The sequence below is a fragment of the Chaetura pelagica genome, unplaced genomic scaffold, assembly GCF_000747805.2.
Source record: "Chaetura pelagica isolate M959 unplaced genomic scaffold, ChaPel_1.0 scaffold63, whole genome shotgun sequence".
NCBI classification, from domain to species: domain Eukaryota; kingdom Metazoa; phylum Chordata; class Aves; order Apodiformes; family Apodidae; genus Chaetura; species Chaetura pelagica.
Window position 1 is genome coordinate 909,085 of NW_009952896.1, and position 22,951 is coordinate 932,035.

General features: G+C 34.7%; 1 protein-coding gene across 1 annotated transcript in view; it reads left to right on the forward strand.

Annotated features, from left to right (window-relative positions):
- CDH7 (cadherin 7, type 2) overlaps positions 1–22,951 on the forward strand; it is a 74,825-nt gene that overhangs the window by 36,100 nt on the left and 15,774 nt on the right. The window contains exons 3-6 of the mRNA XM_009995626.1: positions 6,132–6,251; positions 8,505–8,672; positions 10,027–10,214; positions 18,639–18,892. Of these exons, the coding sequence (XP_009993928.1) occupies positions 6,132–6,251; positions 8,505–8,672; positions 10,027–10,214; positions 18,639–18,892 (730 nt within the window). The remainder of the gene's footprint in view (positions 1–6,131; positions 6,252–8,504; positions 8,673–10,026; positions 10,215–18,638; positions 18,893–22,951) is intronic.

Genomic DNA, 22,951 nt, shown 5'->3' on the forward strand with positions numbered 1-22,951 from the left:
AAGTTTGATATTCTTACAGTAAAGCTGCCCATATATCATTTAATATCGTTTCCTCAATGTGTTTCTCCTGTGTTTCTGGCTTTTAAACAGTGCCTCTAAATGAGAGAAAGAGAAAAAGAATCTTCCCTGCCTAAGTGCCCTGCAGCAATCATTAGTCAACATTGCTTTTATTTTTTAAATTCAGTTTAGGAAACAACAGAAGATAAGTAAAACATTGCTAATTAGTTTTCTATTTATTTATTTTACTAAGCAGTGAGTATAGACACTACTTCTCATTTGACACTTGCCATGATTTCATTGTCACTTGAACAATAAATGAATGACTGAAGAGGCAACAGTATCTTTGGACATAAAGATAGGCACCACATCTTTTGAGGAGTATCAGGGAGGAGATGAAGCTGTGATACATTGCTGAGAACTTTTTACTGCTGCACGTTGTAAAACTAAATATTCAGCACTTTAAAAATATATTCTGTAAATATATATGTATATATATTTTTAACTGCTGTTTTATATTAGAATTAGATTATTTAAGTGAGCTGCAGCATGTAGCTATTACTTGATTTTTACACTATTGTCATTTGCCCTGAAGAGCACAATCTCCATATTTTGCTTTTGCATGAGCTACCATATCTTGTCCTATGCTGGCATATTGACATATGGACAACTACTACAGATTTATGAGGTTTGCCTATACACATAAACCAATGCCTCTACCCCTCACCCATGCTCCATTTGTCCCCAAAATATATTGTTAATCCATCTGAGGGGAGTACACAGTGTGCGATAGAGAATATAAGGACTGTTTTTCAAAATGAACTGCTTTTGCATATTTAGTTGAATCTTTACCAATAAAATGACTGAAAGAAATTCTATCCCATAAGAACTATAGCAACAAATATATTTTCAACTTAGGTGGAATATTTTACAAAACTGAGACTTGTGCACTGTCTGGGATTTGTGTAGAATAAGGCTGGCTTCATCTTCATGAGCTTCCTGAAATGACATTTTCAATATCTTCATGGTTTTGATCACACAACTACTGAATACTGCATTGTTACTGAACGAAGTATGACCATGAAATGCCTGTGTGGCTCTTGTCTTACATAGTCACATTGATTCATAGTTTATTCATATAACATAATTTTTAATTAATCACTTAGAGCATTCATGAAATGTTAAGGAGGAAAAAAACAAAGTATATCTCTCTTATTTTGCTTAAAATTATATCCATGATGAGGATTTTTAATTGGATATTAAATAAAATGAAAGAGATCATAGGATTATAAATCCAAATTAACTATAAAGATAGGAGAACTATAACTTCTAACCTAAAGGGTGGTTCTGCAAATATAATTATTTTGTATTTTATTTGACAAATATTTTAAGACACTATCAAAATCTAATTGAAATGAATCTTTTCTGTTATTTGAAATTATTTCAGGTCAAGGTCAAATTATATTTGGGTCAGGCCCAATTATATTGATTATTCTCAATAGGGCAAATATCTTAATGGCTTGTAAATTTATTAACAGCAAAAGCCTCAAAGCTATGGGTTATCTGAAAATCACAGGGCTTTTATTTAAGTCTCTTACTTTAAAAAAATCTAGCAGTGTTATATTTCAAAGAAAAAAGTGCAAATTACTGCTTCACTTTCTCTGACCTCACTGATCTCTGACCAGTCTTGGGCTTTGTCCCCAAGTGAATGCTATCTAATCAGGCTACAGGGGGATAGGGAGGAGGTGAAGATGGCAGAACCTTTTCTCAGGGGCTGTCACTACCCTTCACTTTCCTGGCGGGGAAAAGCTGTGGATGCATTGCTGTATTGGTTCTGGATGAAGGCCCATGGCAGAAACACAGAAATAGCAGATGGTAAGGAGCAGAACAAGGCTGGACAGTTGCATATAAGGATTAAGCAGGTATTATGGATAATTTGATAGTAAAGGTGTTGAATGTTTCTATTAGCAGCTGATATTACATAGAAATGTGATGCCATCATGGAATTGCTTTGTGTATTACACACATTACACTCCACTAATATCAGTCAATGCCTTGAATAACTGACCGTCTTTAAAGGTCTATTTTTAATTTGTTAATGTGGCTACAATCCAATTGATAAGGTTTTGTGCAGTTTCAAAAATATGCATTTGTTAAGTTCATCTGGTTTTAGAAACCAGTTTTCCCGTAAGTGATTCCACCAATGTTAAAAACTGGATTCATGCAAGCACTTCTCACACAAACTAATTAAAAAACTTCAGTAAAACACTACACAAGTTAATAGTAAGCCTTTTAAAAATCTCTGGGCAGAGATTTCTAGAAGAATGAACTCAGAAGTTTAAGAAGGATCTCTTTGGAGGATCTCTAACTCAAAATAAACTTCAGCAATCAGTTTATCTAACCATGTCGGAAATATGCTGAATCTTGGCTTGAGTAAATTAAAGTGCAAAATACTCCTCTCTTTCTTTTGTCCTAATATCAATTTTTTAAATAGGTCAAGTTCTCAGATTGCTGTGATTCTGTAATATCTACCAATATCTATTGAAGATTAGATTAAAAATGACATCTTAAACATTCTGAAAAAATGCATAAATCTGTGCCATCCACATCAAATTCACTGTGTTATTAGTGGAATCAGTAAAGAAATATGTGGAACATGTTTTGATTAGCAGCATGGATTTTCTCTCTGAATTTGCTGCAATTGCTGAAAATGTTTATGAAGTTGCTACATGTAGAATTCTTTTTAATGAGCTGGTATTCAGGGTATTTTACAAAGACATAAGTATAAAGAAAAAATAATTGTAAAGGAATCCATATCTGAGGGGAAAGACACTTTTTTTCAGTAAATAGCCCCTTTTTTCTTTTTTTTCTTTTTTTTTTCTTTTTTTTTTCAATGCATATCAGATACATAAACTGTAAGAAATATTTAAAGTTATATTGTGAAGCTACAGGATGTAACAAGTCATTAGTTAAAGTTTGGGGTAGGAGTAGTGTCATATTTACACCTGCAGTCTAGGACTCTGAACAATGCTGCCATAGCCAAGATTTACTGGGACAGTCATTTTATTGGATGGCGTAAAGGTGTGGTGCCATTTGTTGACTGTCCCACATTGCCTGTAAGTCCTGACCTTGGACATATGTATGACAGCTGGATGCCTGTGTTATGAGATATGGCCAAATGTTCAGGAATAAAAGGAAACTTAATTTCAGGGCAGGAACACAAACACTCCTTTTATAAAATGATGTAGCTGGAACTACAATGCAACTATGTATTTTTCCTCAATCTAAACAGTTATTGAGTATCTGTGAGCATCCACAGAGCTTTATTGGTTACGTTTTTTAAAAAAGGAAAAAAATAATATGAATTGGACATCAACCCATTGCAAGAAGAATTAGGACAGATCTGTGTTGCAATGATCATCCTCCAAAAGAATTCCTATTCTTCAAGAGAAAACTGCTTCCTCTGGGAAAATCTCTGGAAAACTTCACGTACTGATCTTTCAGTGCATTATGTTTCCTTGGAACAGATCTCCTACACATAGGGCTTTTCACATAGTTAGCATATGTTATGTTAGCTTTCATATTCTTTTTTAAAAATACATAGTGCAGAAATTGGTGTGGAACTTCTGGAAGCTCAAAGTTTTTGTATGCAACTTGTAAAGAAATAGTGACAATAGATGTTGTTTTAAAAGATCTTTACTCCATGAACTTTGAGAGAAGTCAATTAGCACAAAGGGAATAGAAAATTATCATTGTTTTTTAGTTACTGATTACACTCAAGTGGGATGAGGGCAAAAAGATTTGGTATTAGAATTTCTACTTTAACAAACCCACAACTTTTCTGAAGGATCTCTGTGTGTTTTAAGAGAAAACAGATTAGCTTCAGATACTGACTTTATTCATCTCATGGAATGTAGAGGGTTTGTTTGCTACATCAATAGATTTTTACAACAAACAAGCACTTCTAAAATTGCGGGATTTCCAAAATGTCTGTGTTAAGGTTGCAGAGACTTTAATTTCTTTTATTTTGTTTTGGTCTAGAGTCCTTGAAAACTGCAAGAGCAAGGAGCAAAGATGTAACTATATGAGGTTTATAAGCACTTTTGCCAATATTTGCAGACATTGTAATATTCATTGGCAAGGCTTAGGGACTTTGTAAATGTGGTAAGCCTGGCTTTCACAAAGCACACAGGATGTCAAATAGTCATTATGAAAGCTTTGTACTCAAAAGCCAGAAAGACTCTGGCAAGTTTAAAATAGGTTCCTGTATGACACTACATTATAGAGTAATCTGTAACATCATTTTGACATACTGATTCAAAGCTCTTAGTTATTGGTGAACAGAAAATTGATGTATTTAAAGTCCCATAACTGATAAATGACTTGATGGACTAACAACCAATTTTCTTTTAAAACTTTCCATCTACTTAATAATTGAATGGGAAAGTTCAGGCTGAGAATAACCTTTTCCTTGTCCAAAATATTAGATAGTCCACAAGAGAGAAAAATTGCATTTAAAATAGAATTGCAATCATAATACTTTGTCATGGATACTTCAGGTAAAAGGATAAGGAATGTGGGTTAGCTAGACCATAACTTAATAAAGTTCTTTTATAAGCGATCATTTCTGGTTAGAATTCATTCAAGCAGGTCCCATCCTTTGCAATCTCTATCCTTTTGTGTAGAACTGCACTTAATCCTCTCTCTCTCCAAGCCATCAGTCTGGTCCCAGGACTCATTTATGATCCTCTCCTTAAGTGAGAATTCAAAAGCTGAGGAAAATGGATGGAGGACATAAAATATCAGACATGAAGAATTTCAGAACTTTTTCCCACCCATTTCCCAAAAAAAACCAACAAAAACAAACAACACAAAAACACAACAACACAACAAAACCAAGTAAAACTGACCTCAATACAACCTATGTTGACCCCAGACACTTCCTATTGCAGTTTTGTTGTTTTTTTTAAGTGATTTCTAGACTTGCAGCTCTAATTTTTGCATTTAAAAAATGTGTTCATTTGGAAATATGCTTTTAGCAAATGCATTTAACAAAAGCTTTTCTCTAATTTTTGTCTAAATCCAGTTTATGAAGGTATCTGATCCTCTGTTGAAGACCTTTATTAGGCTTCTGCAAAACTGTTACAATATTAATTTGCAACCTAACCTCCAAATGGGTTCCTGAGCTGTTTAAGGGATGGTCTCAATATTAGATAATCTGCCAGTGAGAGAAAATAATCCTTTCTGGCTATCAAAGGCGTGGTGACCATGGCCAAAGTCCTGTCTCCGAACTGTTGTTTTATTCTGCTGTCAGCATATATCAATGGAAGCTGTTGTACAGAACAAAACAAATGGGAACTGACATGGAGAATATAATGAATAAGAGCTGAATGCAGAATTAGTTCCTCACAAAATATACCTTTCTTGCTTGCCAGTTAGACATTTCACTTCCTTATTGTCGTCAACATAGAGACATTTCTTGCTTGTGAAATGTTTATACAGCAGATTATTACCAAAACTGATACTAAAATATTGCAGAGTATTGAAGCAAATGATACTTTTAAAAGGAATTTAGAGAAAGCTCTCACCAGGTTTTTTCTGAGATGAAGCAGAATTTCTTCAGCTATATATTTATAAAAAGGCAAATAATTGTATAGGCTAAAATTAGTTGTATATGTATATGTTTACAGTTATAAAAATATATATTTATATATTTATGTATATTTTAATCTTTAGCTACTCATTACAATTTTGACAAGCTGACTTCTCTTCAAAGGGAAGCGGCTGCTATGTAGTACTCAAGCATATTTCAGAAATCACCACCACTTTAGAAATACTGTTCCCATTCCCTCTACCAATCAAAGGCAGAGATAGAGAGGGAGAGCTACTGAGTGATATGGTTTTAATTGTTGTGAGTCAAAGGCTGAGACTATTTGGGAAGGTGGAGCTCAGTAATAGCTGATAATACTGGTTGACAAAGAGGACCTTAGACTCTAATCTAGATCAGCATGGAAATGATGAACAGTTGTGAAAAAGCCAGCTCACTCTGTTCCAGGTATATATTGACATGTTGAATAAGTGTGGTTCAGATTTTTTGGTCTTTTATGTACAATAGTTCCTTAAACATTTTGCAGGTACCTCCGTGGTTCAAGTGACAGCCACTGATGCAGATGATCCTACTTATGGCAACAGTGCTCGAGTGGTTTACAGCATATTGCAAGGACAACCTTACTTTTCTGTGGAGCCAAAAACAGGTAACTTCCCACAAACTCTCTGCAGTAATGCTGAGGAAAAAAAAGGAAATGTACATTAAAATATTCTAGGAAATTATTAATGTGGTTTGTTTGTTAATTGAATAAACTTGGATATTATTTCTTTTAATCTCTTATTGTTCAGAATAGATTATGAAAACACACATCTGAGCTGTGTGATAAGGAGACATTGCTGGAATGGGAATTTTTATCTTGTCATTCTAACAGACCCCTGATCTGCTGCCTGTTGCTGTCTTCACAATCAAAGAAAATATCAAGATGCTGTGAAAAAGTTTTTTTGCAGACGCTTGTTTTAGAAAGTGCTAAATGTCATATAGCCATATTTCCTTTAGTATAGATTCAAGGCATGATCACCTCTCCATTCTACTTTTTTAAACGGAAGTTTTATTGTGGGAAATGTATCTTTTCTTTATTAGCTTGGAGAAGAAAGCACTGTGCTTACTATCCTTATCTGATACAACATTTTGCTGCCAGTTTCAAAACAAATTACTGTTTCAGTTTTTTGGTACTATTTTCATGAAGTTTTGTGAGTATCTGAAGACACACCAAGATGCAGTATTTAATCCTGTTAGTTTAATAAACACTACCCATTCTACTCTATCATTTAATAGAGTAGGAAAATAAGTCCTGGCTCTACTCAGTTCAATTTGGTGCCTGAGCCTTGACTTCCACCAATATGGAGGACAGTTATAATCTTCATTTCAGACATGGACAAGACAAAAGATAAAAAACCCCTGTTTACTCTATTTATCATAAGCAATCGCTGATGTGAATCAGACCTGAATCCCAATAGTTATGACCAAAAGGTCACACTTTGTTTATAAACAACATCTACATTTGCAGAAATAAGTACTGTCTTTATCTTCATATTGCATCAGGTCCAACCTCAGCAGGGATATATAGCACTTTCTTTTCCCCCAAATAAGTATGAGCTATAGTGTCTCTCTCTCCATGCAAATATATGTACAACTTATATTGTCATAATGACTGCAAACATCTCTTGAACAATAATATGGTAGTTCCTGATAAATGAAAATCTTTAAATTCAGACTGAAATGGTTGAGTTTTCACTTTGATGTGATACTCAGATTTCCTTTGTGCATGATAATTTGCTTCCAAATGATTGGCTAATGTTGCCTAGCAATTTAACAAGCAGGCCAGAACAAGCAATGTAGAAAAAAAAAAGTGAAATTATATATTAATTGTATTTTAATATGTCTTGTAAAATCGGTGAAATAGTGCCATTTTTTTTGTGAAATAATATTTCAACCCAGAGATGATTAATGGCAACCCCTGCATTCATAAGGGAAGAAAGAAATAAAACGCTAACTAAACATTCAACAAATATCAGATTAAGAGATATGTGTCTCAGTGTGCCTCTCCTCTATTTAGTTTGTTTATGCTTCCTTTGCTGTTGACACTAAGTGCTGATGAAGTAAATGGCTGCCTCTCTGGAAATCAGAATGAGCGCTGTAGTGTGTACTAAGCATTAAATATTCATAAAGTCATCACATTTTGAGAAGGCATATTTATTTTCTGATCTATATCAACATACCAGAAAGGATGAAACAGAACTTTCTTCCGGTTTTCACTTTGAATCAACTAATTACAAACTGTGTGCAGATCATCAAATGGATATAACAAAAACTACTTCAGATATTACAGTATTTCCATAAATAAATAACAAATCTCTTAATTCCTCTAATGTTTTAGAAGTGGGTATTGTTAAAGCAAATATATGGTAAAATAAGGTAATTTCACTTTTATGTGGAGTGTGGCATCATATCACTATTAGTGAGAGATAATGTGAATGACTATTCAAGACATTGTGAAATTACTCTTGATCTTGGAATCTTAAAATGAATGCAGAATATTCTCTTCTTCCTTTCTCGAGAAGAGTAGGAAATCAAACGCACAAGATGATATTTTCCAGGAAAGGGCATGTTACCCAAGACATCATGAAGTCTATAGTTCAGGGAGAAGATATTAGGAACAAAAAAACATTATCCGAAGAATCTCATACTACATAGAAATTGGTGGGTTTGGTGACTACTTAAAATAAGCTTGTAGTATGTCAGTTCAACTCAGAGTCAAAAAGTGTGACATTAGCAATGCTATTAATTCCTCCGTCTCTTCTTGCAATCATTGATCTGCTGCTACATTTTAAAGGCAAACTCAGCATTCATGGTAAGATATTTACTTGTGCAACCGCTGATGTATCTTGTCTTACTGCAGGTGTTATCAAGACTGCCCTTCCGAATATGGATAGAGAAGCCAAGGACCAATATCTACTTGTTATTCAAGCAAAAGACATGGTTGGGCAGAATGGTGGATTATCAGGGACCACATCTGTCACCGTCACCCTGACTGATGTTAATGACAACCCACCCCGCTTTCCACGACGTAAGTTACATTGTAAAAAATATGACTTGTAACATTATTTGTAAACACTGTTATTTTATTTACATGACATGCTATTTCTAAACAAAGAGTAGAAGTACTCAACCTCCATGTTAAGTACTTTGAAAATCACTGGCAGCAAGGTGTATTCTTATTATTATTACCATAATTATAATTATTGTAATTATTGTAATTATCATCATCATTATTATTATTACTACTACTACATTGGAAAAATATTTTTTCTTTTTTAGTATGTTTCGGATCAGTTGAAATGATGCTTTGCAAATGCATATGTTAGTGTAACTTACTTCCTTTCTATGAATAAAAAGAAAAAGAAAGATATACCTTAGTAGATACTTAGATCTTGCCAGTTGCACTTCAGAATGCATAGATCTTTAACTTGACTCTTAATACTTCATACTGCTTTGGCATTTTAGCAGGATTTCTCTTGGGCATACAATGTTTCCTAAGAGTTAATCACAGAAGAACTGGCAAGTCATCTTCCCTCCATCTACTTTCTTTGACCAAGGTGGCTTTCATCTTAACCAAAGAAAGGCCTACACAGTTGTACACTCAAACCTGAAGAGCTGTTTTTATTAATAGCATTCTGTCTGGGGGACTTATTTCTTAGGGGGCAGAAAAAGAAAGAAAACAAAGGTGTTTGCTAAGTTATAATGTGAAGAATATATTCACTTTCACTCTAGTCTCACCCTAATGATATAAAAATTAGAACTGCACATAGTAGATTTACTGTTATTTCAAGCCACCAACTGGTTGAAATAATACTAGTATAACTGAAGTTATTTTTGAAGGTGTTATTGGACACAGACTACACTCAGACACCTTTTTGACAGCACATATATGATTTTCTATTGAAATGAAAAAGCTGAATTTTCAAGAATACAGATGGTGCACTTACTGTTAAAGAAATGAATACGTCAGTTTCCAGTCTACCTAATAAAGATTCACAGCTGTGAAAGAATAGGAGTTTATATTGATGTTATGTGACTTACTAGCTTTTCTTTCTTTTGTGGAAAACAAAATTTCTGGATTGGAACTGTGCAGCAGGCATTCACCTCATGATTTTGCACTTCAGTTTTGAATTATGTTTTTGCATCTTTGCATTGTACTTCTGTCATTGTAGGAAGAAATTATGCCCGTACTACTTAAAATAGAGTCAATCACAAGGAAAACAGCAAAAAAAAAGAGTAATTCTATTTCAAAGTGAATATATTTTGGTAGCCTGAATAAAAATATACATGATTTAAAGGAAGGTAGGTTTTAAGAAGGCTAGATTTTTTTTAGGCTACAGTCTGAGAAGACTCTCAATTGATTACATTTTTAAATTTCACAGGATCTTATCAGTATAATGTCCCTGAGTCTTTGCCAGTGGCTTCTGTGGTGGCCAGAATAAAAGCTGCAGATGCAGATGTGGGACCTAATGCTGAAATGGAATATAAGATTGTGGATGGTGATGGTTTGGGAGTATTCAAAATTTCTGTTGACAAAGACACCCAGGAAGGAATCATAACAATTCAGAAGGTAAATGTTCTTTTTCTTAGTTATTCTGTGTGAATCTGTGCAAGATAAAGACAGGTAATGAGACTGAACATTTGTTTATAACAGCCTTATCTACTGTAAGATTTTCCATTGGTGTATTTAATCTTGACTTCTGTGTGTCCATGCTTGTGTGTGATTTTGAACTTTTTAATGACTTAGACTGAAAATTCTTGTGGGTATTTTTGGCAGTAGCTACATTGTTTTGATGAGTTTAATTTTAAAGTTCCTGCACATAAAATTTTGGATGGGAACATAAGCCTCAGTCTTATATGTCCTTGAGTTAAACAGAAAATGTGAAAATATATCTTACAGTAACAACGCAAGCTCCAAATACAAAATGGATCCCAAATATAATTTTACAACAACAACAAAATACTTAATTGTCTTTGACTGATGTTGTCCTACTCAGATGTTACACATCACTAACATTAAAATTATGTATCAGTAAGAACAGTTGTTTTACAGGATAACATATTATTTAAAAAATGCAAAGCAATTTAAATATTTTTATAATTTATATTTTTCTTCTCAGCTTTCTATCTGTACAGTTACAAAATTATAATTTTAAAACTGAAAAATCATGTTTATATAAAACTACTAAAACTCAGCATTCTTACCTTGCTACAATACATTTTAAAGAGTACCCTTTTACAAAATAAAACTATGCTGAAATATTCTGCAAGAAAATTTAAATTTTGAGGAGAACAGGAAAAAACCCAGCAGAAGAATCTCTTCTCATATAATTACATACTCTTAATGTGTGACTGCTTGGCAATGACAATACTGAATCTATGGTTTTAACTCTGCTGAGCACTTTAAAGCCCTCTAAAATGTGGGACTGACTTGATATTTTAGAATATGTGCAAGTATTTTCCTGAATACACAATGATGTCTGTAGTTAACATGATTTCATAGCAGATTTTCTTCCCTATAACCTCTTTAATCTCTGTAAACTTCACTTACCTATGGTGGTTGTTTGTTTGTTTGCTTGTTTTTTGTGTTTGTTTTTTTTTGTTTCATCCTCTGGTACATCAATTTCTTTCAATTCTTTTCTTTTCCTTGGAAAGAAGGTAATACTCCGTATTTCGAATCAATGGGGTAATTATCTGATGCCTGAACACCTGCCTAGAGCTAGTAAGCATTCATAGATGTCACGGGAAATGGAGGATGTTCAGCACTCTTGAAAAATCAGGCTTTAATACATGTAATGTGAATAATATTTTTTTGAGGCAAAAACATCCCTCTGAGGCTTCTTGCAAACTGTGCTTATTTCTGCTTAGCACATTTGAAATGCAAGTGATGAAAATTTAGTTTTGTCGTTTTTCAATAGCCAAATTCAGTGTGGCTCCTTCAGTTTGCTTATTTAAGGCTTTTGAGGAAAGATCTGCCAGAAATATGCCTTTCCTAGAGGGAGATACTTTATCAGGACCACAGTGAACAACACTGAATCGGTTGGGGGCTTCAGCATTCTAATTTAAGAACTCATAAGTTAATTTTAATTTTTAGTATGCTCTTGTAGTCATGGTGTTTTTTCCTGGAATATCCTGTTTCCAGTGTTGTACAGTAGACCAAATAATTGCCTGTAAGATATCTATAATCACTTTAGCTAGGGAGATGAATCATAGAACCACAGAATTATAGAATATACTGAGTTGGAAGAGACCCATCAGGATCATCGAGTCCAACTCCTATCCCTGTGTAGGGCACCCCAAGAATCACACCAAGTGCCTGAGACCATCATCCAAACTCTTCTTGAACTCAGGTAGGATTGGTGCTGTGACCACTTCCCTGATGAGCTTGTTCCAGTGTTCAGCTGCTGTCTGGCTGAAAAACCTTTTCCTGGTATCTAACCTAAACCTCCCCTGATTCAGCTTCCTGCCATTTCCCTGTGTCCTGTCATTGGTCACAGGAGTGAAGAGATCAGTACCTTCCCCATCTCTTCCCCTTGTGAGGAAGCCATAGATTGCAGTGAGATCACCCTTCAGCCTCCTCTTCTCCAAGCGGAACAATTCAAGTGACCTCAGCTGCTCCTCATAAGTCATCTCTTCCAGACCTTTCACCATCCTCATGGCTTTCCTTTGGATGCTTTCCAATAGCTGATGTCTTTTTAATATTGTGGTGCCCAAAATTGCACTGGACTTCCCAATACTGAGCATTTATCCTGAGAAGTGCTATATGAAATAGCTGCTGGATTGCATTAAAAATGTCACCAAATTTTGACCTGATGAGATACTCCAATTTGCTAATAATTTTTAAATCTAGATGCTGCTATATTTTGATAAAGGAGTTCAGACTTTTGTCTCTGTAGTGATAGAACTTTTCTCTCATTTTCCTACTATGACTGACTTTCTTTCCTCTGCCATACACAAAGATGAGTCCCCATGAGTCTCCCATCTCCCAAACCTTTGGATGCTCTGAGCTCTTCATTTGGACTCTAAGGAACTTGATGCCTTGCCCAGGGCTGAAAGATCCTCCCTTCCAGCTCTGCAGAGAACATTGGCTAGGAAAGAAAGTGAAGAGCTCAAGCACAGTGGCAAGAGATGACTGCACCTTGTTCCTCTCTGCAGAACATCCACATAAAAGACCATTGATGACAATGTGCACAGGTTAAATGGGCTTCAATCACCAAGCTTTACCTGCTGGATCACTATGGAGTCAGGCAGAGATTATCCTTATATGATAATCATAGAATCATTTTGGTTGGAAAAGACTTTTAAGATCATCAGGTCCAACAGTTTTTGTGCTTGTTAGTAAGGAATCAGGGAAGAAATTAAATCTGTAGCTTGGAATCTGCCTATAACTTTTTCCTGTCCTGAATGTGACGCTGTGTACACCTCTGAGTGCAATTAAGTCTTTCCTTCTGTTGCTTGTGAAATCAGCTGAGGCATTGAGAAAAAAACTCAGCCTCTGAATGCACGTCCATCATTTTAAACTCGTGTATACATATGCTCGGATGACATGTCCGTGTACACATCAAGTGGTAAAATGCCAGGGCAATGACTTCTGAAAAGGCACGCTTTCGTTCTAAATACAAATTCATGTTTAAGCATTGCATACTTTTATTACATTAATACATAAAAAACAGCAGGCTAGACATGAAAAATCACTGCCCGTATTTCTGAGCAGCTGAAGACACTACTCCTCTCACTTTTGTTCTGGATGTTGTGGATAATGTCTGGCACCTGGTTATCAGAGTTCCACACACAAACTGAGGATTTATGTTCAGGTTTTGGAAGGGTAACCATTTTGAGACAATTCAAAATGTTTACTTCCTCACTAAAAGCGAAGGCTTCTTTTTAACACATAAGGAACACCAGGTTAAAAAAAGAAAAAAAAAAAAAAAAAATTGTGAGAAGTGAGATTTAAGAATTCAGTTGCAAAGCAGGATCTTTTGCATGTCTCAAGTGGATGGAATATGAAAAAAAAAAATGCCCATGGATCAGCAAAAATTGCAAATAAATTATTGTTTATATAAAAATTCAGGAAGATTCAGTATCTATAAAAGGAGCCATACATGGCTAGTTATTTCACAAGATTACTCATGTATAACGGACTTGACTAACACATGTATTGATTTGAAAGGTGGCAAAATTAGTGAATGAGATTTGAGTGGTTTTATATTCATCCAAACATAGAGTATACTCATCTCTTAGATCTCTTCTGCATTGCTAAATCCAGATATCTTTCTGGCTTCCATGGTTTATTCAGGATGAATTTGTCTCTAAACATCTTGAGATCAGTGCTGTTTTTCAAATCATAATAGTAGTTCTGCTCATAGTTTTTATTGCCATGGCAGGACTGGGGGGTTACATGTTCCTGTACATGCCAGTACTGTTGCTGCCTAGTGCTTAATGGCAGTATATACTAGCTACTAGACTAAACCTCAGCTCAAGGTAATGTTTTGACAGCAGGTTGGTTCTCTTATAATAATTCCCTTGACCATAGGGAATCAAAGAAAGAAGGAATTTTTTCTCCATGTTTTCATTCACTAGGTCTTTATGTTTCCAAAGCATACCTTATGCAGCACAACTAAGGAGCACGCTGTACCACTGCTATACAATATTTGCTCCTATATGGTTTCACACGTACTTGTGGCACCTTATTTTCTTTTGTTGTAGTAAATGTGCTTAAATCAGAATTAAAAGAATGAGATGTGAAGTTCATATATTCCAGGAAGTTGCTTGAGTTCATCCTAGATTGGAAAAAACCTCAACTTTTCAAAAATATTACCTGGGACAAGGACTAACTTTTGTTCATAACTTTATGGCTTAAATAGTAATAAAAGGTGAAGTCTGAGTAGAATTGATTTTTTTGTGAGGTAGTGAAGCTAGATTTTCATCTTATGACAGGAGCTAGTTAAAACAGTATTGGACTATTTACTTGGTCAAATGAAAACACTTGACACTAAAAAACAAAGTCTGCTTTCTTCTGTAATACATTAGCTGAATTCATTGACTGAATTCATATGCAAAAATCTTATCCAAGTCGGTATATAAAAGTTTGTAAATTGTTTTTAGGACATCATGCTCTGTTTCCAGCCAACAGGATATGAAAAATGCTAGAGCACAAACTTTATTTTTCAGCAGCTGGTATAAACAAGTGAATGATACCTATTAGTATAGTTTAGAGCAGTATTCTCATCTTGCAGAAAAAGTGGGAAAATGGTGGGAGAATTAGTGTGGGTCTTTTCCTGCAGTCTGCTATGTTAATATAATTTGTTGCCTAGTAGTTTCAAGTCACTGAAAACCTTCCTCTTTTTTTTTTCTTTTCCCACTTTCTCTTTTATTAAATAATAATAATAAATAAATAAATGAAAAGTCCTAACTGGTCAAATGAAACAGAAGTAAACTCTTCTTTTATTTTTATCCCATGCAGACCAGTCTAAAGATACCACCTACTCAAATTTTGTGTTAGAGTTCTGATGTCACAAATAATGGGAGAGTTTGGCTTTTCCCCATTTCTTAGGCACACGCTCTGTAGTGAATTCCTAAGAAAAGCTAATTTTGATATGTCAATTCCATTTAAGCTGGATTCAGGAAAACATCTATCCTAGATGACCTTTTCAGAAAAAAAATAATTAAAAAAATAATTAAAAATAAAAATAGCTTTTGAAAAGGATTTGGCATTCTGCTCTTAATGCTCTGTTAGTACAGATTCGGACCATTTACGTATTTGCATTTCATAGTGGTGAGGGTGTTTGGAAGAAAAGTCTAAATTTTAAAAAATATATTAGAGTTTTAAATAATGTGTTGGATTTGACTCTGCAGTAGCAACCTTGGAATTGAAGAAAAATTCATGCAAAAGAGAGATGATTCAGTCATTTAATACAACAAATTGTGGTCTCCATGCAAACCTGTACAATTTCAAAGTGAATTCATGTTGACTCTTTGCAGAATCCTGATTGTAATACACATGAATGGAATTTTGGTTTCACTGTGTAAGCAAAATAAATACACAAGTCTATATTTTTTGTAGTTTCCAAAGCAGTATTCCTAAAAATAGCATACTGAAGAAGGCATCATATAAATACAGATCACGCTTTCTTCACAAAGTTGCAGGTTATGCTTAGACTTCCATATTAATAATAGCTTAGTGGCAGCATATCTGAGGATAAAAACCTGATGGATGATCTGTATCTACCTATACCTTATTCTCAAACCTGACTTCATTCTAAGAGTAATGCTGAGTTATAAAAATAGGGTGTTAACATATAAGTTTTTGAGTGAAAAGCTGTCTACTACTGTTAACTTTTCACTTTTTTTTTGAGCTAGAAAATCTTCCTTCAATTCCATATCAGAGTTTACAATGTAAGAACTTGAGGCTTCCATGGTTCCTTTGAATATGTGTATTTGTTTGATGTACTGTGATTTTCAATATAAAGCCTAAACTCAGCTTAAAAATGGGATATTCATCTCTGAAAATTAAATTATTACCAAGTTACCCTACAATAAAAAATGAACATTACAAAAATGGGCTTCCTGTGAATGATAACTTAATATCCAGCCTCCTTAATATAGATGACTTCTTTTGTAATTTTCTTCAGAGAGGATAAAATTTTTGCCCCTGTAAATAAAATTAAAAATATATATTAAAAAAATTAAAAAGGAAGAAAGAAACAGTGAGCCCATAAATCCTCAAATGAAAGAAAGATGAATGGATCCTGCTCAGGATCTATTTAGATAACACTAATGCACTGATATTAATGAAGCTGTCAAGCTCTATTCTCTGTACTGAAGGACTGAAGTGTACATTGTCTATTTAACCTTGAACAGTGATGTAGTGATTTGTAGTCTGTTGACTTGATATTCCATTATTGGAATCTTGTGCTTTTGTTATAACAGGAAATAATGAAGGCATGTTCTGAAGGCCATTTAAATAATGCGCTCTCTATGTCAGACATCAGTGATAATTAGATAAGAAGAAACAATACGAGGAAATATTTCCAGGTCACTTTTTCTGTCTTTCACTAGTGTCTGTAGTATGTAATTTTTTTATAATATTATCTACGAATTGTTGAAACATTCCCACCAAATCAAGAACTCTTGCATAATAATCTTACCTTAGAAGTTTTCTTTATTTTCCCATATTATATTCTTCCTCGAATCCCGGTACCCATGTATTCACCATAGGATGTGAGGATGTGTACGTTATATGAATAGACTGGAGATGGTGAATGGAGATTTTGTAGACATTGTCACACTTCACAGGAGACAAACTCTGCTACAAAGAACTAAAATCAAACAATATTTCTGCCCCTGTATTACACAATCCCATTTGATGTTGTAAAGCCCCTTAGCCAATCCATACTTCCCCTCTTCTAAAGGCGAACTACTCCCCACTATGTGTGTATATATGTTAGATTTTTAGATGTTTACTTTTTCAAGTTATTGAGACTCTCTTACTAGTGACTGGTGAAAAATTTGCATTCATAAGTAGATTAGCTGATTTCTTATCTAGAAGTATTTTTTTACACTAACAGTAACCATCATATGGTGATTTTCTCAGATATACATGGTTATGTTAGAGAAGGTGATACCTGCTTTTAGTAAGCAAGCCTGTTCAGAATATGCATTTGTACCATGGTTAGTTTTACATCCTTCTCTACAGGGAAATACCTTTCTAATGAAAGTGTGTTTTGTTTATTTCCTACTCAGTCTAACGTTCTTGTAATCAAGACAAATAAAGAATGGCCTCCTTCTGCATTACAATAGTGAAATATGAAGATTTAAAAATGCGTGTCAGCCCTTTGCTTTCACCTCTGCTGCCCCTCTGGCTGAACACAGGAATGTTTTGCAGATGCTGTCAGATTATTTTGCAAGAACATTTCAGGTTCCTATGATGTATTCAGAATCAGAACTGTGGAAAACCTCTTGAAATCTGTTCTACAAACTTGGAATTATAGTTTGAAAAGTTAGTTGAGTAACCAGACTGCAGTTTTAGTCATGCTCAGGTTTTTTGTTTCTTTTTCTAATGATTAAACTTGGAACTGCAAAGGAATAGTTAATGAGGCATTTGGTGCAAGCTAACAACAAAGAAAATAGGTACAGGGTAAATTATGCTAATATTAAGATGATACATTCCTTCAATAGTTACCTGTAAGGTAAGATGCTTTTTTGCTACCAAAATAGTTTTCCTTATGAGATTGTCCTCCAGATCATAGATATTCTATTAGTTGTGGGAGTACATTTTAATTCTAATGCAGTATTTTTTTCCAAAATAAACTATACTTTCATCAAAGAAAATTAAAGCAGAATGAAGGTGAAAAAAAATAATGTGCATTTTGTTTATTAAGAAAAATAGAATAATCTTCTGGCTGCACCTCAATACAAAATATTGTCACATAAACAATGTAGTTCAACCAATTACCACATTTTCTACACAAGTTTGTACAGAACAGAGTATTAATTGATTAGTTAATCCTAATGCACTGCAAAAGAAAACCCCACAGTTTTTTGAAGATTTCTCCAATGAATGAGTTTTTCACCAGACAGTACTATATTCAGTTCTTATGTCTGAATAGTATAATACATTGTATTTTGCACTACCTTAGATAAAATATCAAGAAGACAAAATGAAATATTCATTCACAATGATGAAATAATTATGGAGAATTTGGTTCTCAGACAAGTAACAGCAAGTTTTGTCACTAGCTCAGAGAATTCTTGTTCTACCTAAAGGTAGGACTACCTCTACTGTTAGTCATTGGTGAATATTCACTAGCGAGGCACTGCAAATACTGTTGTGAGAAAGCTAAAAAGTGGGCCATCCACTATGTTTTGCCAATCAAAAGTGCTGGTTGGATACAAATGGCAAAGTTTATTTTGTATTTACTGAAAGTTGTCAGTGAAACAGTTTTGTGTCAACATCACTGTATGATGAAATTTCCTAATAACTTCACCTGTATAGGAGCTGGATTTTGAAGCCAAGACAAGCTATACCCTGAGGATAGAAGCAGCCAATATGCATGTTGACCCTCACTTCCTGAGTCTGGGACCCTTCAGTGACATGACAACAGTGAAGATAATCGTAGAAGATGTTGATGAGCCCCCTGTGTTTACTTCACGTTTATACTCCATGGTGGTGTCTGAAGCAGCAAAAGTTGGCACTATCATTGGAACTGTAGCAGCCCATGACCCAGATGCATCGAATAGTCCTGTCAGGTAATTGTAAGATATATTAATTTTTAAATTATTTAACCCTTGTATTTCAATTGTTTATTTTGTTTTGTGAGAAGGTCTTTGGTTACAGTGAAAACAATGAGCTTTTCCCCTTGCAGGTGGAGATTGAGATGTTTTCAGAGTATGCATATTTTGAGCTTTATATTCCCAAACTACTGAACATTTCAAAAATAATATATTTAGGTCTCTGTAAAGCAAAGAAAAGCATCATAGAATCATAGAATGGTTTGGGTTGGAAGGGACCTAGAAAATCATCTAGTTCCATCTCCACTGCAAAGGCAGGGATACCTTTCACTAGACCAGGCTGCACAAATCCCTGTCCAACCTGGCTTTCAACACCTTCAGGGAGGGGACATCCATGAATTCCTTGGGCAACCTGTTCCAGTGTCTCACCATTCTCACACTAAAGAATTTCTTCCTAACATCTAACCTAACTCTACCCTCTTCCAGTTTAAAACCATTACCCCTTATCTTACCACTACACACCCTGGTAAAAAGTCCCTGCCCAGCTTTCCTGTAGAACTCCTTCAGGTGCTGAAAGGCTGCTATAATGCCTTCTCGGAGCCTTTTCTTCTCCAGGCTGAACAGCCCCAACTCTCTCAGCCTGTCTTCATAACGGAGGTGCTCCAGCCCTCAGATCATCTTCATGGCCCTCCTCTAGACTTGCTCCAAGAGTTCTTTGTCCTTCCTGTGTTGAGGGCTCCAGAACTGGATGCAGGACTCCAGGTGGGGTCTCACAAGTGCAGAGTAGAGGGGCAGGATCACCTCACTCAACCTGCTGGCCACGCTTCTTTTGATGCAGCCTGGGATGCAGCTGGATTTCTGTGCTGGAAGTGCACAGTGCCATCTTATGTTGAGCTTTTCACTGACCAACACCCCCAGGTCCTTCTCCTCAAGGCTGTTCTCAGTCCATTCTCTGCCCAACCTGTATTTGTGCTTGGGGTTGCCCCAATCCAGGTAAAGGACCTTGTGCTTGGCCTTGTTGAAAAGAGTATAATTTAAGGATTCCAAAGAAAAAAACCTCAATATATTAACAGATTAATTTGTCTCTACATTTAGGAAGAATTTATTATTATCTATAAAAAGACTAAAATATCTATAAATATATAAAAGTATATATAATATATAAAAATCTGTATAACAATATATGTAAAGATATAGAAATGTAATACATACAGTTTAAAAACATATTTATCTGTGTATGTATGCATAATGATTCATGTTCTGTGTGCACTATGCACAAGAACGTAATAGCAGGTAGACTTTTGCATGGTAAACCAGAGCTGAGGTCCCACGGGAAAAAAAAACAAAAAACAAAAAAACCCAAACAACAAAAACCCAAGACTTTTTTGGGAGAAATGGGTGGAACAAGACAGGTCCTGTCATGGTCAGAATGTTTAAATGCAATAATCTTTTGGCTTTTGTAAATTCTGCTGCTATTCTAATGGGGAGAGATATGAACACTAGAGATGCATGAAAACTGCCAAAGGCCACTTCCTTTGTCTTCAGTGTGTGAAGAAACTTGAGGTCTTCTACAGTCTAGTGTCCAGCATCATAAAGAAGCTATAGGGAAACAAAAAGCATCAATGATATTTGCCTGGGTATAAGGTCAAAGCTCAAAGACAAAGACTCACCACCTAAATGAAACCAATAATGAGTCACTTGTTACTTTTCTTATGCAGAGTAGTAATGTTAATTGTCAAAGGAACTTACAGAGGATCTAGAGGGTAATATTTCTGAATTTTGTGAACTTCAATATCTGCAGAAGGAGGAACACATACACAGATAAAAGCCAGTACTAAATTTAATTTGTTATTATTGTTATTTTAGAGCACTTCAGAGATATAGAACTCATGTGTATGTAGTCTTTTCTGGTGAACTTAAATTTTATTTTCATGCATTGAAGCCGATCTTGGGATTCTAATGTAGCTCTATAATTTTTAAAGCGGCAATCTTATATTGAAGAAGTAAAGCATATGTTTCACTCCTTCAGGTGATATAAGTGTTCTCTTTCTCTCTTTCCTCATATATTTGCAACATGTTAAAAATAGCTTATTCCTATCATGTATAAACAAGGCCTAGATGGCTGGCTGGCATGGATCTACTTGTGAAATTTATCTTTGCTGAGTTCTTTCTTTGCTGAGGCAGTGTTTTCTGGCACTGTTGATAGCACCTGGTACATAATATCTGGTTTAGTAGAATCATATAGAGTAGGTTAAATCCAGTTTCATAAATGGAGTCCATAATCAGAATTATTTTGACCCCTATGTAAAGATAAGAATTAGTTGATTGGCCTTTATCTGGTTATTTTTTTACAATTCCAGTATTTTATATGTATATGTATGTCTGTATACATATATATATCACCAGCTTAACTATCATGAAGGCTTCTACTTAAGAGTTTCTGGAATTTGAGACAGAGAGGACAAAGAAAAATAGTGAGGGCATATATATGTTTGTGAACATTCTGTGTACATAGTTAAGGGTACCAACTGATTATATCATTTAAAGCTGTTCTGCATCTGCTGTGATATACATAAGAGCCAGGTTCACCTAAAATTGAAATGTGTTAAGGAGGATTAATGCATAATACTTTTCATGATCTCGTTAAGAAGTTGAAATTGTTTATCTCTAAATAAGTATTCCTAACTCTGAACATTGGATTATATCGATATTGTTTAAAATCAGATTTGTTGTAATTCAGAAAATGTTGAAATTACAAGATCAAACACAATTAAAACCTTGACAATGCTGGGGGAGCATAATAAATATTGTCAAAATAAGAGTTTTTCTCATAAGGAGCATAGAACTATTGAAGTCTGAACTAGCTTAACAAAAGGGTTTAAAACTCCTGCAGCTCAAAGATTTTCAAGTATTAATGGCTGCAAGGAATTAAAGGATTAAAAGTATTTTAAATATTATTTAAAAAAAAATAATGAATAGGGTACAATGCTTGTAAATAAGTAAAGGGAAACTACTTGCTTCCTATTAATAAAAATTATTTTTCCTCCTGTTTCATAAGAGTCAGTCATCAGATTTATTTATCTTGTTTGATTCTCTTTCCCTCTTTCCTCTTTCCTTCCTCTTTCCTCTACCTCTTTCCTCTTCCTCTTTCTTTTTCCTTTCTTATTTTTTTATCTTTTTTCCTTTTCCTTTTCCTTTTCCCTTTCCCTTTCCCCTTTTCTTTCCTTGTCTCTGTTTCTTTCTATTTATTTTTTTATTTTTTGTAAGGTCTTTATCTCTTCAGATTGCATATTGATATACAGATTCCATAGTGATAGTGTTGTTAACTGGGTAATCTAAGGGCTGGCAAAAGATTGAGTCCCAGCTATGGGTCCTGCAAAGATGGACTACACAAAAGAGGTGACAGACATAGTCTCTTGGGGCAACTTGCCAGCCATAAATCTGCTGAAGAGCACTGCTAACCAACCAAACAACAGTACTGGCATGAAATAAAATAAAAAATGAACTACAGATACTATAAAATGGGAGGGGTGGAGAGGGGGGAGGGAAGTGGAAGAAGGAAAGCCTCAATCCATGAAAATTGGTGTTACTGTTGTTGCAACTCTTTACTCCCCTCTCACTCTCAAAGTGACACAATACAGTATAACAATTCTAATTATGTGACACATCTCTGCTCTAAGGTTTTGCAGCCAAGTTGGCTAGATAAAAACACAGTAATGCAACAAGGTATAAACTGGTATATTACACCACAGAAGAAACAGTGTCATTAAACCTGGGAAGCACCATTATTTAACTAGCTTCCATAATTATTTCCTTCCATGTTGTTCAATGGATTCGTTAAATGTTATACCACTAATCTAATATATTATCAGTGTAATGATCACACATGGTCTGGTTCAGTCATTCTAATATATTCTGAGTGTAGAGAAATGTTCTGGAGTACATACTTCACTTAAATAAAAGCACAAGGATCTGACCCAATATTAAATTGAATGTCAAGAATATTTCAGTTGTAAATCTAAATCTGAAACAACTATCCCTTTCTCTCAAAAGGGTTATAAGTGAAATGCCTACAGG